A 13,284-nucleotide genomic window follows, 5' to 3' on the forward strand; every position below is an offset into this window, starting at 1 on the left:
GCAGCTTTTTACAATATATGTTAATGATCTAGAAGATGGTATTAGTAATAACATTAGCAAATTTGCTGATGATACTAAGCTGGGTGGCATGGTGAAATGTGATGAGGATGTTAGGAGATTACAGGGTGACCTGGACAAGTTAGGTGAGTGGGCAGATGCATGGCAGATGCAGTTTAATGTGGATAAATGTATGGTTATCCACTTTGGTGACAAGAACAGGAAGGCAGATTACTACCTAAATGGAATCAATTTAGGTAAAGGGGCAGTACAGAGAGATCTGGGTGTTCTTGTATACCAGTCAATGAAGGCAAGCATGCAGGTACAGCAGGTAGTGAAGAAGGCTAATAGCATGCTGGTCTTCATAACAAGAGGGATTGAGTATAGAGGTTCTTCTGCAGCTGTAAAGGGCCCTGGTGAGATGACACCTGGAGTACTGTGTGCAGTTCTGGTCTCCAAATTTGAGGAAATACATTCTGGCTATTGAGAGAGTGCAGCGTAGGTTCACGAGGTCAATTCCTGGAATGGCGGGATTACCTTACACTGAACGACTGGAGCGACTGGGCTTGTTTACCTTTGAGTTTAGAAGACTGAGAGGGGATCTGATTGAGACATATAAGATTATTAAAGGATTGGACACTCTGGAGGCAGGAAACATGTTTCCGCTGATGGGTGAGTGCCGAACCAGAGGACACAGCTTAAAAATATGGGGTAGACCATTTAGGACAGAGATGAGGAGAAACTTCTTCACCCAGAGAGTGGCTGTATGGAATGCTCTGCCCCAGAGGGCAGTGGAGGCCCAGTCTCTGGATTCATTTAAGAAAGAGTTGGATAGAGCTCTCAAGGATTGTGGAATCAAGGGTTATGGAGATAAGGCAGGAACAGGATACTGATTAAGGATGATCAGCCATGATCATATTGAATGGTGGTGCAGGCTCGAAGGGCAGAATGGCCTACTCCTGCACCTATTGTCTATTGTCTAACTAATCCCCTGGCATAGGCTTTGGCAGTTTCCCAAAGGACAAATGGGCTACTACTCAAGCCTGAGTTAATGTCTAGGAACACCCGAAATTCCCTAGATAAGTACTCCACAAATTAATTGAGGATAAAAGGATCCATTTGCCAATGCCTCAAACCCCCTGTAAAAGGTCCTTAATCTTAACCAACATATACACTGGAACGTGATTGGAGATGGTAATATTACCAACTGTACAAGATGCCACCAAGTCCAGGGTTACCAAGGGGTCAGAAAAAAAAAATCTTGGTGTGACATCTGTGTGGATTGGAAAAAAACAAAATCCCTACCTGGAGGGAGGAGACGCTCCAGACATGCACCAACCCGAAGTCAAATACACAGATCCACTAATTATTTAGTTTGTACAGAGGGTATCGGGGTCCTTCGGGCAACCTGTCTACTGTGGGATCTATGAGACAGTTAAGATCTCCCTCTATTTTGATATGCTGGGATTTGAGACTGATCAGTTTAGAGAATGCACTTACCAAAACTTTAAGGGTATGGGCCAGAGGGCAATAAACATTTCAAACACCATATTCTTCCCAGTTTATCAGGGCTTTGAGAATTACAAAAATCCCATGAGTCTTTTAACACGTTCTAGTAACTTAAATGGGAGATTCCTCCTAACCAGTATAGCCAATCCCCTACTTTTGATATTAAAAGATGAAAAGTAAACCCGATCAAAGCCATTCTGCTGCAGTTTCAAATGCTCCCTATCATCCAAGTGCGTCTCCTGTAACAAAGCAATATCCACCTTCTCCTTTCTAAGACTCAAAAGTACTTTCTTCCTTTTAATTGCTGAGTCACTCCTCTTGATATTCCAGGTACACCATTTAATCAAATCATTAGCCACAACATTCCGCAGTAATATTTAAATTCCAGAGAGGAGGAACTCAAACCACAAATTGCTGAGCCTTAGTGTCACATGATCCATTGAATGTAAAAAACTAAATAAACTAAAACCACTACATTTAACAAACTTACAAAGCTATCAAAGATTATATACAACAAAAACCAAATCAAAAAACCCCAACCTATAATGCACCAACCGCATTGAATAGGAGAACTCATTCCCTTCCCAAAGGGGGCAACTATCCATCCCAGAACCCAATTTCCCATCCCGCTGCCAAGACTGCAGCCCAGGCGTTTAAACACCTGAACCAGGTATAAGCTGCCCGCAAGTAGGCATCTAGCCATCCCCACCAATTTCCCTCCTCCTAGCTAGAGTCACAGTGCAGACACAAGCAGAAAAGAAAATACACCATGGAACAACAATATGAAGGAAGGATTTTTTAAAAAAAGAAATAAAAAAAGGGTAAATACCTCACCCATCCTTTGAAATAACTTAGAAATTGAAAGTACACATCTCAACTGCCACCAAACATAGTTTATACCAAATTATTACCAATTAAAAAAGGAAAAGAAAGCCCCAACGAGACTTCCTCTGTTTTTAAAGAAAAACCACCCAAAGAAATACTCCAATAACACTACTATTTGTACATACTTAAATTGTTCAGATTAGGTTAATTTGTCCACAAAATCTCTTGCCTTCTCCGATATCTCAAAGAGATGTATAGGTCCATCTAAGGTGATCTGGAGTACCGCTGGATACCTCAAGAGTACTGAATCCCAAGCTCCTTCAGTCTTCTCTTGACAACATCATAGGATTTTCTTTTCTGGATGACCGCCATTCAGAAGTCCTGGAAGAACACGAACTTAGAGCTTTCGTAAATCAGGGCCTTCGGATCCTTCCCCTAGATTCGAGAAGCTTCCACGATTCTCTCATCGCGATAATGACGAAACCGCACCAAGGTAGGATGAGGACGTTGACTCAGACCTGATCTCCACGCCGTGACCCGGTGAGCTCTCTTGATCTTCATGCCTCTCATTCCAGCCTCCAAGTTAAGGAATTTCGGCTCAGTCCTCAATAAATTTAGCGGACCGCTCACATTCCTTACCCTCCGGCAGAATGACAACCCGAACACTTTTTCTCCTGCCCCTGTTCTAAAGATCATCCACTTGGTCATGCAAATTACGGACCTGTGCCTCCAGGACTTGGATCCTATCCTTGGAGGAACTGGTATCAGCTTCCACCACTGTGACTGTTCAACCTCATCAGTCCTCTTTTCCAGGCCTCCCAGCTGCTGTTCATGCTTGTGCAGCCTGATAGAGGTCGGTGCCAGCTTCTCCACTATTTGTTTACCCAACATCTCATGAAATTTCACAAGCTCCTTCATCAGGGCCTGGGTAGGTAATTGAGTCCAAGAATTCTGCAGGCTAGGCAACAGGCCCTCTCTCAGACACTCCCCTTCTTCAGCATCGCTGAACGACAACAACACAGGTAATTTGATTGTTCACAGTTTCTTGGGACTCCATGACTTTCCAGAGTCCCAAGATATTGCAATGGTCCGGGTTGGGTGGGTTAAACGTTCATCCCACTTCAGCTGAGGTGCAGAGCTCCGCAACGCGATCCTCTTTGGATCCCCCAATTTGTGTATAATTAATAAGTCAATGTCCATTATCCACATACAAATGTAAATAATTAAATTGTGTACTTTAAACTAAAATTGTGAAGAAAGAAAATGGTAGAATAAACTTTTTTTTGCAAATATATGTATTTGCAATTTTTTTTTTTAACTTTACAAACATATAAAATTATTGGAAAAAAAAAATCAGTACAAGAAAAAAAAACAAATTACAATACAACTATTTACTAATTACTAACCTACCCTATAATACAAAACAAACCCTAACACTGTGCAAAGCAACACCAAAGCAAAAAAAAAGCCAAAAAAAAAAACAAAATACAGAATCCTATGCTCAGCGCAAAGCTCCCAAGCAAAGGACGAGAGCATTGTATATATACCCGTATTAACTCAGGAGACCACCTCCAGGGTCCAGAGTTTGACAAATCTAATCACCCTGGTTAAACAAATGGCCTAGTTAAGATAACTGACAAATCTATATCCAAATAACTCAAGTAGGACTGTCATGTCTTATAAATATGGTCTGTTGTGTGGTGCACCATGTTTGTAAAAAAAGTCCAAGGGAATGTGCTCCATAATTAATTTCTGCCATCCTAGCAAGCCCGGCAGGTTCTCAGACACCCAGTTCATCAGAATATTCTTCAGTGCATAGTATGCAAGAATATTAAATAGTTTCTTCCCATGCCCATCTAAAGATGATAAATTCGGTAAACCTAAGTGGAGAGATATTGGGTCTACTTTGACTTCAGTCCTCAATACCCTCCCTATCTCTCCTGCCACAGTAAACACTCAGCCTGTGGCATGTCCAGAAGCAATGGGTAAGAGTACCTACACTTATTTTACATTTGGGGCACACTGAAGATGCTCCTTTTTTAAAATTCACCCGACAGTCTGGTGCCAGATGAGCCCTGTGCAGAACTCTGAACTGCGTAGCGCACGTCCTATTACAGATTGAGATCTTTCGAGTATTCTCCCATATGTTCTCCCATGTTTCGGAAGAGATCTCCACTCCCAGCTCTTGCTCCCAGACCTCACATAACCGGTTAATATCCTGCCAGGCCCTGCCATCCAGCAGGCAATAGAGCGCACTAACCGAAAGGGTGCTTGTGCAACGTAGCAACAACCGCTCTGTATCGGGCTTATAGGGCTTACTGAGAAGCGCAGTCGTCTTCTGGATGAAATCCTTAACCTGGCTTGCAAAAGCAAGTTCTTTCTTTGCGTTTTGTGTCAGTATTGAATTCAAGGCAGCCTGAAGGGCCGTGATCCGCTGTAGCTTAGTCACCGAAGGCAGCGCAAAATTTGCAGCTTCCACGGCTTTCAACTGTGTCTCACGTAGATACTGCTGTTCCTCCTTCGGTCGTTTCCGGCAAACCGAATAGAAAATAGCTAATCCCCTAGTAAAGGGATTAGCAGTCTCCCATAGCATGGATGGACTACTAGCCGTGCCTGAGTTGATAGTCAAGAATTCCTGAAACTCCTTCAAAACATATTCCACAAATTTGGAATCCTTAAGGAGAAAAGGGTCCAAAAGCCAGTGCCGCAAACCTAGCCCTTCACGCTTGGCCTTAACCTCCAAATATACTGCCGCTGATCAGAGATAGCTATATTCCCAATTTTACCCATAATCGAATCCAGAAGGGCCAAGGGAGCCAGAAAGAGATAAAATCCTTGTGTGACATTTATGTGGGTTTGAAAAAAAAAAGGTGAAGTCCCTGTCAGAAGGGTGAAGACATCTTCAAATATCCACCAGCCCCAACTCCTCGCATAAGTCAACCACCTGCTAGGCCTGCGAAGAAATAGTTGGGGGCCCACAAGGCATCCTGTCCACTGTCGGGTCCAAAACGACAATCAAAATCCCGCCCCCCCCATAATAATGTGCCATGTTCCAAAAGCACTCAACTTAGAGAAAGCATTAATCAAAAATTCGAGGGGATGCGCTGGAGGACAGTAGACGTTTAAAATGCCATATTCCTCCCCATGTATCAGAGCTTTAAGTATCACAAACCGTCCCTGCTTATCTTTCAACTGCTCTAATAATGTGAACGGAAGATTTTTCTGGATAAGTACCGCCACTCCCCTACTTTTAGTAGTAAAGGATGAAAATAATACCCGGTCATAACCCCCTGTTGTCATTTCAGGTGTTCCCCATCATCAAGATGGTTTCCTGCAACAAAGCAATATCAACCCTTTTCCTCTTAAGGCTAGAAAGCACTTTTGTTTCCTTTTAACAGGCGAATGACTTCCCTTAATGTTCCAGGTGCACCATTTAATAAGGCACTTATCCATATCCCCTTTCAGAGACCCTTGAACCCCTTAGAGGGAGAACCCTGCTTACAAAGCGCCGAGCATAAGTAAATAAAAACTCATAGAATCGAAGAACTATACATACAAAAAGTACTTTATCATAACTATAAACAACTATTACTACCAAGAAAACAAAAACCAACTATAAAACTTTGAATGGAAGACTCTTCCCCCTGCCCATAGGGGCACTCACCCTATTCATCCCCTCCTTCACAGCTCCTTCAACCTGGACTGTGCCCCTGCCTTAGGCCAGAAAAAAAACAAGGAGCTGATCCTTAAATCAACAGAAAAAAGACCAAGTCAGGATGAGCACTCCACCCATCCTTGGCTTCATATCACCCCTATTTGTGACTAAAAGAGAAGCAGAACAAACAAAAAAAAAGGGGAGAGACAACAAAGAACATCCACAAAATTTCCCATCAGAAAATCTAGTTATTAAAAAAAGGAACAACTTATTCCAAAGTCTTTTCCCCCTTTCCAAAAAGGAAATTATTAGGGAGAAAGAAAGGAATTTAAAAAAAAAGGAAGGGAAAACATGGGGAAAGATAGAAAAGAGAACAAACATTAACCGTATACTTCAGGCAAATCTGTCTATTTTAAAGTGTCTACAAAGTTTTTAGCCTTATCCGCCGAGTCAAATGTATAAACTGAGTTCACGTGGCTGAAACTAAGTACTGCAGGTTACCTCATGGAGTACTGGATGCCCAGGTTTCTCAGCCTCTTTTTAACTTCATTGAAGGACTTCCTCTTTTGAATTACAGCTACAGAGAAATCCTGGAAAAACATGATTTTTGACCCTTTGTACAGCAGTGCCTGCAGATCTTTTCCCAGAGATCTGGAAGCTTCTATGACTTTTTGCATGTCCTTATATGAATGGAAGTGCACTAGGACCGAGCGGGGAGTCTGCACCAGCCCCGACCTATGCACTGTAACCCGATACGCCCTTTCAATCTGTAACCTGCTGGACTCAATGTGAAGGCCCAAAAACTTTGGCAGTCAGTTTTCAAAGAAGCTGACTGGCTGCTCACCTTCAGGGAGCCCGACAATTCAGAGATTTATCTTCCAACCTCAATTTTCGGATTGTCGATATGGTCTCGCAAGGCCCACGCCTCTTGCTCCAGCACCTGGATCAGACTAGATGAGGACTCCATTGCAGCTTCTGAGGCCTTAGTTCAACACTCGGCATCCTCCAGCCTCTCCTGCTCATGCTTATGCAGCATAGATGAGTTAGGTTGGACCTGGGCATGAACCTCACCACGGATCTCCTCAATCGCAGCCCCAACTTTCAAGGTAAGTCTCTCCATCGCCGCAGCCAGTTCCTAAGAGTCTGTCAGGTCCCCGGGGGGGTTCAGGAGGCTGCTGCTGCTGCTGCTGCTGTCTCTGGTGTTGTAGATGCTGCTGGGGAGTGTCCTCCCTGCTGCTGTTTGCTTGTTCTTTTTCCCTTTGGCATCCTTCCCACTCCCAAATGTTAACAAATATGTATTCTGTAAGGTTTTAAACTAATAATTCCACCACATAAGTTGGCCAGGGATGGCAAAAAAAACTGGTATGCCTTGGCTGTTGGGCAGAGCTGTCCACAGCAGTTTAACAGAATCGCCACCATCTTGCTGAGTCCAGAATAAACCTTTTAATCAAGTCGCAAACCCAATCAAATGAAATTAAAATCTTTAGATGAAATACCAAAATGCAATAACAGCAAAGATCCCTTTGTTGATGTTTAAAGTTATTTTAGCCTCGTTTTTTAATCATATAAACTTATAGCATTAGTCTGATTGGATTACAAAACTAGCTATTAAAAAAGTACTCAGAAGCTGTGGGTGAAAAACAATGTGTGCTTTTTTTTTAAAAAAGAACCTCAAAAACCTTTTCCTTTGAACACAACAAATAGGGTCTCAAAACAGCGATCATTTGCAAAATCACTGAGTTTCTCCACACACGCTACTTATGACACCCATCAGATGCAACAGAGTGGAAAGTTCAAAACCTTCTGGTGCTGTGCATCACAGAAATCAGATACTTTGTAAAACAACAAAAGCTAAGTCTACTGCAATGCTCTCAAATTGTACTTACTGACAAAATCATACGATATTTGAAGTTGGGAAATTCACGATCACATTTCTCACACCTATAAAGACCATTCTGTTGATCCACAACCTTCTTGTTACACTCTGGAGTGGGACATGCCTGGTACATACAGTTTTCCTTCTTCAAATACACAATTGTACCTACAGTGGTATAATAATCAGCCTGCAAGGAAAGATATTATTCAGGTAAAGAATAATACAAAACAGAAATAACTAGCTGTTAAAGTCATTGGACAGTAAAAGAATGCATAGTTGACAAGTTTAAGATCTTACATCACTATAGAAAAATCCACAATTAAGGTTTAACCACCAAGTTGTAAGAGCTCAAAGTCATCAGAAATCTCTAAGCTTGGATCCGTAATGTTGAATTCTAACTCTGACCTTTGAGTAGAATTTTAATTATGCTAAATCTTTTCATAGTCCACTTCCTTACAGATGAATTGCCAAAACTTTCTCTTCTGTTCCTGAAGAATGTGTTCAGCTACAGTTATGCCTCTTAAAGAGAGGATAAATCTGAAATTTAATTCAGCAAGAGCAACTACAACCACTACCCTCTTTTCAAAAGGCCATTAATGTGGAGAGTACTATGAGGGGATAAGGAAAAACAAAAAGATTTCACTAGCATGCATTTCCCATCTACAGAACCACACTTCCCACTACTCCCACTATTTATCTTGCATTTGACATATCCATTACATGTGAATTCTATTCAGATTTGAAATGTAAAATGGTCAACCCAGCCAATTAGATTACTTACAGATTAGATTAGATTACTTAGTGTGGAAACAGGCCCTTCGGCCCAACAAGTCCACACCGACCCGGCGAAGCGTAACCCACCCATTCCCCTACATTTACCCAAGATGTTTGACCACCTTTTCCAAAATTTGCTGAAAATGGAAGCTTAATATTTTTCATTCACAATTTTTGTGATAGAGCAGCCTCTCTTCCAAACATCTAAATATTACTTTTCTATTTTTTTTCATTAACCAGGCCACTGGTGACTATAGTAGAACCCCCATTTCTGTAGATTTGGTTTCCGCAGTTTACCGCGGTGCAGAAATATTACATGGAACATTCCAGAAATAAATCCAGGAGGCTGCCGGGGAGGTAAGTTCCCCATTTAAATGGGAGGATTCGCTACTATACACAGTTTCGGGCATCCCAGGTAGGCCTTGGAACGTATCACCTGTGGATACGAGGGACACCTGTATAAAAAATGCAATCTGAGAATGTTACCATTAATAGCGCAACCAACAGTAAGAAAAGAAACTGACTATATGCTTACTGCTGCTGTGTATTCTATATATCTTAGAAATCTTAAAAACAAAAAATATTGCATGCAAGGTCTAAAACAGTAAAAACATAAGATCTACTTAAGAATTGCAAAATAATGGCCTCCATTAAGATCATGAATTGGTTGGGTTTTGGAGTATCTGTTTAGATAGCAACTGAAAAGGAAGAAAAGGTAAACAATGTAATCACCAACAACTGTCTGACATTAAGAAAGACGCGCCTCTTGTAAGTTCATTTTCCCCATGTTAAAAAGGGGTTGAACTTTGAATGTTTTAATTAGCATTTTGTGAAGGTAATTTTGAAAATGTATTTTTTGACAATTGTCAGAAAGCAAGAGACAGCGACACAAATGAAAGTCAGTCAAAACAAACCAAAATGAATTTTAATAAACAAGTCCTGCCAGAGGTGGAGCCCACTCTATCCAATGTCATTACATAATGATCCACTACTGTCTGCACTGTTGATCATTAGAATTTACCTGGAAATTACTACAGTAAAACCTCATTCTACCCAGTCTCAACTGTACAATGTCTCAAATCTACCATCTGCAACCAAACACCTAATCCCAGCGATGTATGGTCAAATATTGCCTCATACTGCCCAATTCCAGCAGGTACTGGGAAACTTCATGATCAGTCGCACTGTTACCAAAGCACGAGACCACCAAACCCTATGTTCCTTCCCCAACACTTCTGAATATCAAAATATCTAGCATTTCACAAGTTTTCAGCCAGAAAAACCTTAAATGAAATAATCGGGCAAAAATAAATTTATAAAAAGGACACATTCAGTTTAGTATGGTATGTATATGAATTAGATTAGATTCCCTACAGTATGGGAACAGGCCCTTCGGCCCAACAAGTCCACACCGACCCCTGAAGAGTAACCCACCCAGTCCCATTTCCCTCTGGCTAATGCACCTAACACTATGGGCAATTTAGCATGGCCAATTTACCTGACCTGCACATCTTTGGACTTGTGGGAGGAAACCGGAACACCCGGAGGAAACCCACGCAGACACGGGAAGAATGTGCAAACTCCACACAGTCAGACAGTCTCCCAAGGCTGGAATCGAACCTGGGACCCTGGTGCTGTAAGGCAGCAGTGCTAAGCACTGAGTCACCGTGCCGCCCTAAATGAATATGAATACTCTATTTTTTTTATTACCAGATCTCCTTCAAGAAATTATGTCCCCATTGAGTGATTCAGTGCTACATTTTGTCAAAGCATGACAAAGGGTAGGTCTTCCATGTCCTTGAGAATTTCAACTTCTCTTGGCATTTCGTTCCAGCAATTTTTTTAGTTTGCAGTTGACGCATGCTGACAAGGGTGAATAGTTTTGTTCCCCACACCGCAACTAGCTCACCAAGACAGAATGTCTGTAGCTGTGGTAGGTTGTGAAATATGTTTTATTCCCAAACTCTTACTAGAAGCAAATTTCAGATTAAAGTATTCAAAACAACATCAAAACTTGAGTCAAATAGCTTGCAACACTCAGTTATGACTCTCACATTGACAATTTGGGCAAGGCATAAGTGTGACTGCGAAACTAAATGCCACAAGCAAGGCAAACATCTGGGAGGAGAAAAGAGACTTAAAAAAAAAGGTGAAACAATAGGAAAAGAGGAATAGGTTTGTGGAAATGCATATAAAATTCACCTGAAATCCTTAGGACAAATTCGGAGTACAAAATCATTTTAGTGGACTAAACATAGTACCACACTATAACATTGCTTATAATAAAGCTTCTATAACCATTGTGACCAGCAGAGTCACATGTCAAGAATCAGATTACAATTTAAACTCACCTTATCTCCATGACCCAAGTTCTCATTTTTTACTTCAAGCAACATCTTCCAGTTGGTATTGCCTCCACCAAACGAACTACCCTTTACATCTGAAATGGATGTCCCTTCCATTATTTGGCCATCTGTATCAAACCTGTGTGGTAAGCAACATAGTATTATACACAAACTTTCACAGCCAAAAATTTCCCAAACCTATAACATTCAAATGTTGGACATGACACATTGATGACAAAGCAGACAGAGGGCCATGGAAAAGGACAAGATACATCTGATGATCAAGAATGAGCAATGAGAGAATGAGGATGAAAAAGAGAAATTTCCGCAATAAATTCCAGCAGTTAGTCAAACTGCAGACATGAAGAACAAGACAAATGCCTGGAAACACTAGAAATAAAGTTAAATAATGTTCAATATAAGAAAATGAGAAACAAGAAGGGACAGGAATGATTGTTGAAGGTTCCATTGTTTAGATGTTTCAAAAGGAACGGGGTGAGGTAAAAGAGGTGGAGGAGAGGCATTGCTAACCAGGGATTACTATCACAGCTGCAGAAAGGGAGATTGTCGAGGAGGGTTTGTCTACAGTATGGGTGGAAGTCAGAAACAGAAAAGGAGCAGTCACTTCATTCGAAGTTTTCTACAGGCCCCCAATTAGCAACAGAGTCACGGAGGAACAGATCGGGAGGCAGATTTTGGAAAGGTGCAGAAGTAACAGAGTTGTTGTCATGGGTGACTTGAAGTCCCTTATTATTGATTGGAACCTCCTTAGTTCAAATAGTTTGGATGGACCAGTTTTTGTCAGGTGTGGCCAGGAAGGACTCCTGATGCAATATGTAGATAGGCCAACTAGAGGGAAGGCCACATTGGATTTGGTGCTTGGCAATGAACCATGCCAGACGTCAGATCTCTCGGTGGGAGAGCATTTCACAACTCCCTGACCTTTACTATACTCATGGAGAGGAATAGGAGAAAACAGTATGTGAAAGTATTTAATTGGGGTAGGGGGAATCACAATGCTATTATGCTTGAATTGGGGCACCTAAACTGGGAACAGATATTCTCAGGGAAATGCATGACAGAAATGTGGTGGTTGTTTATGAAGCACCTGCTGACAGCGCTGGACAGGTTTGTCCCACTGAGGCAAGGAGGGGATGGTAGATTGAAAGAATCTTGGGTGACAAGAGATGTGGAAGGTCTAGTCAAGAGGAAGAAGGAAGCTCACTTAAGGTTGAGGAGGAAAGGATCAGACAGGGTTTTAGGAGGTTACAAAGGTAGCGAGAAAGGAAGTGAAGAATGGATTTAGGAGAGCTAGGAGGGGGCATGAAAAAACTTTCGTGGGTAGGATTAAGACAAACACAAGGCGAGGAAGAAGAGGATGGCCAGAGCAAGAGTCGGGCTGAGTCAGGGATAGTGGAGGGAAATTACGCCTGGAGTCGGAGGAAGTAGGGGAAGTCCTTAATGAATACTTTGCTTCAGTATTCACTAGTGAGAGGAACATTGACATTTCTGAGGACAGCGTGAAACAGACTGATATGTTTGAACAGGATGATGTTAGGAGGAGGATGTGAAGATTTTGAAAAATGTACAGGAAGCAAAGGAAGAGATTTGTTGCACCTTTGGCGATGATCTTTGCGTCCTCACTGTCCAATAGATTGGAGGATGGCAAATGTTATTCCCTTGTTCAAGAAAGGGAACAGGGATAACCCTGGGAATTACTGACCAGTCAGTCTTACGTCAGTGGTGGGCAAAGTATTAGAGAGGATTCTGAGAGACAGCATTTATGATTATTTGGAAAACCATAATTTAATTAGAGATAGTCAAGACGATGTGACAAAACATGTTGATGGAGGTAGAGCAGTGGATGTGGTGTACATGGATTTTAGCAAGGCGTTTGATAATGTTCCTCATGGTAGACTCATTCAGAAAGGAGGCATGGGATACAGGGAAACCTGGCTGGATACAGAATTAGCTGGCCCACAGAAAGACAGAGGGTGGTGGTAGATGGAAAGTATTCAGCTCGGTGACCAGTGGTGTTCTGCAAGGATTGGTTCTGGGACCTCTGCTCTTTGCGATTTTTATAAATGACTTGGATGAGGAAGTGGAAGGGTGGGATAGTAAGTTTGCCGATGACACGAAGGTTGGTGGAACTGTGGATAGTTTGGAGAGCTGCTGTCATTTGCAACCAGACATTGATAGGATGCAGAACTGGGCTGAGAAATGGCAGATGGAGTTCCACCTTGAAGAAGTGTGAAGTCATTCACTTTGGAAGGTTGAATTTGAATGCAGAATACAGGGTGAAG

General features: G+C 41.8%; 1 protein-coding gene across 2 annotated transcripts in view; it reads right to left on the reverse strand.

Annotated features, from left to right (window-relative positions):
- Positions 1 to 13,284, reverse strand: part of rpa1 (replication protein A1) — a 101,989-nt gene that overhangs the window by 16,545 nt on the left and 72,160 nt on the right. Inside the window, exons 13-14 of one of the 2 annotated variants that reach the window (XM_043718171.2) lie at positions 10,988 to 11,120; positions 7,873 to 8,049 (exon numbers count right to left, since the gene is read on the reverse strand). In XM_043718171.2, coding sequence (XP_043574106.2) covers positions 7,873 to 8,049; positions 10,988 to 11,120 — 310 coding nt within the window. The remainder of the gene's footprint in view (positions 1 to 7,872; positions 8,050 to 10,987; positions 11,121 to 13,284) is intronic. The other variant, XM_087977230.1, reaches the window with a different exon arrangement.

Source organism: Chiloscyllium plagiosum, unplaced genomic scaffold (genome assembly GCF_037043375.1).
Source record: "Chiloscyllium plagiosum isolate Xiang-an unplaced genomic scaffold, Cpla_swu_hap1 HiC_scaffold_31, whole genome shotgun sequence".
NCBI classification, from domain to species: domain Eukaryota; kingdom Metazoa; phylum Chordata; class Chondrichthyes; order Orectolobiformes; family Hemiscylliidae; genus Chiloscyllium; species Chiloscyllium plagiosum.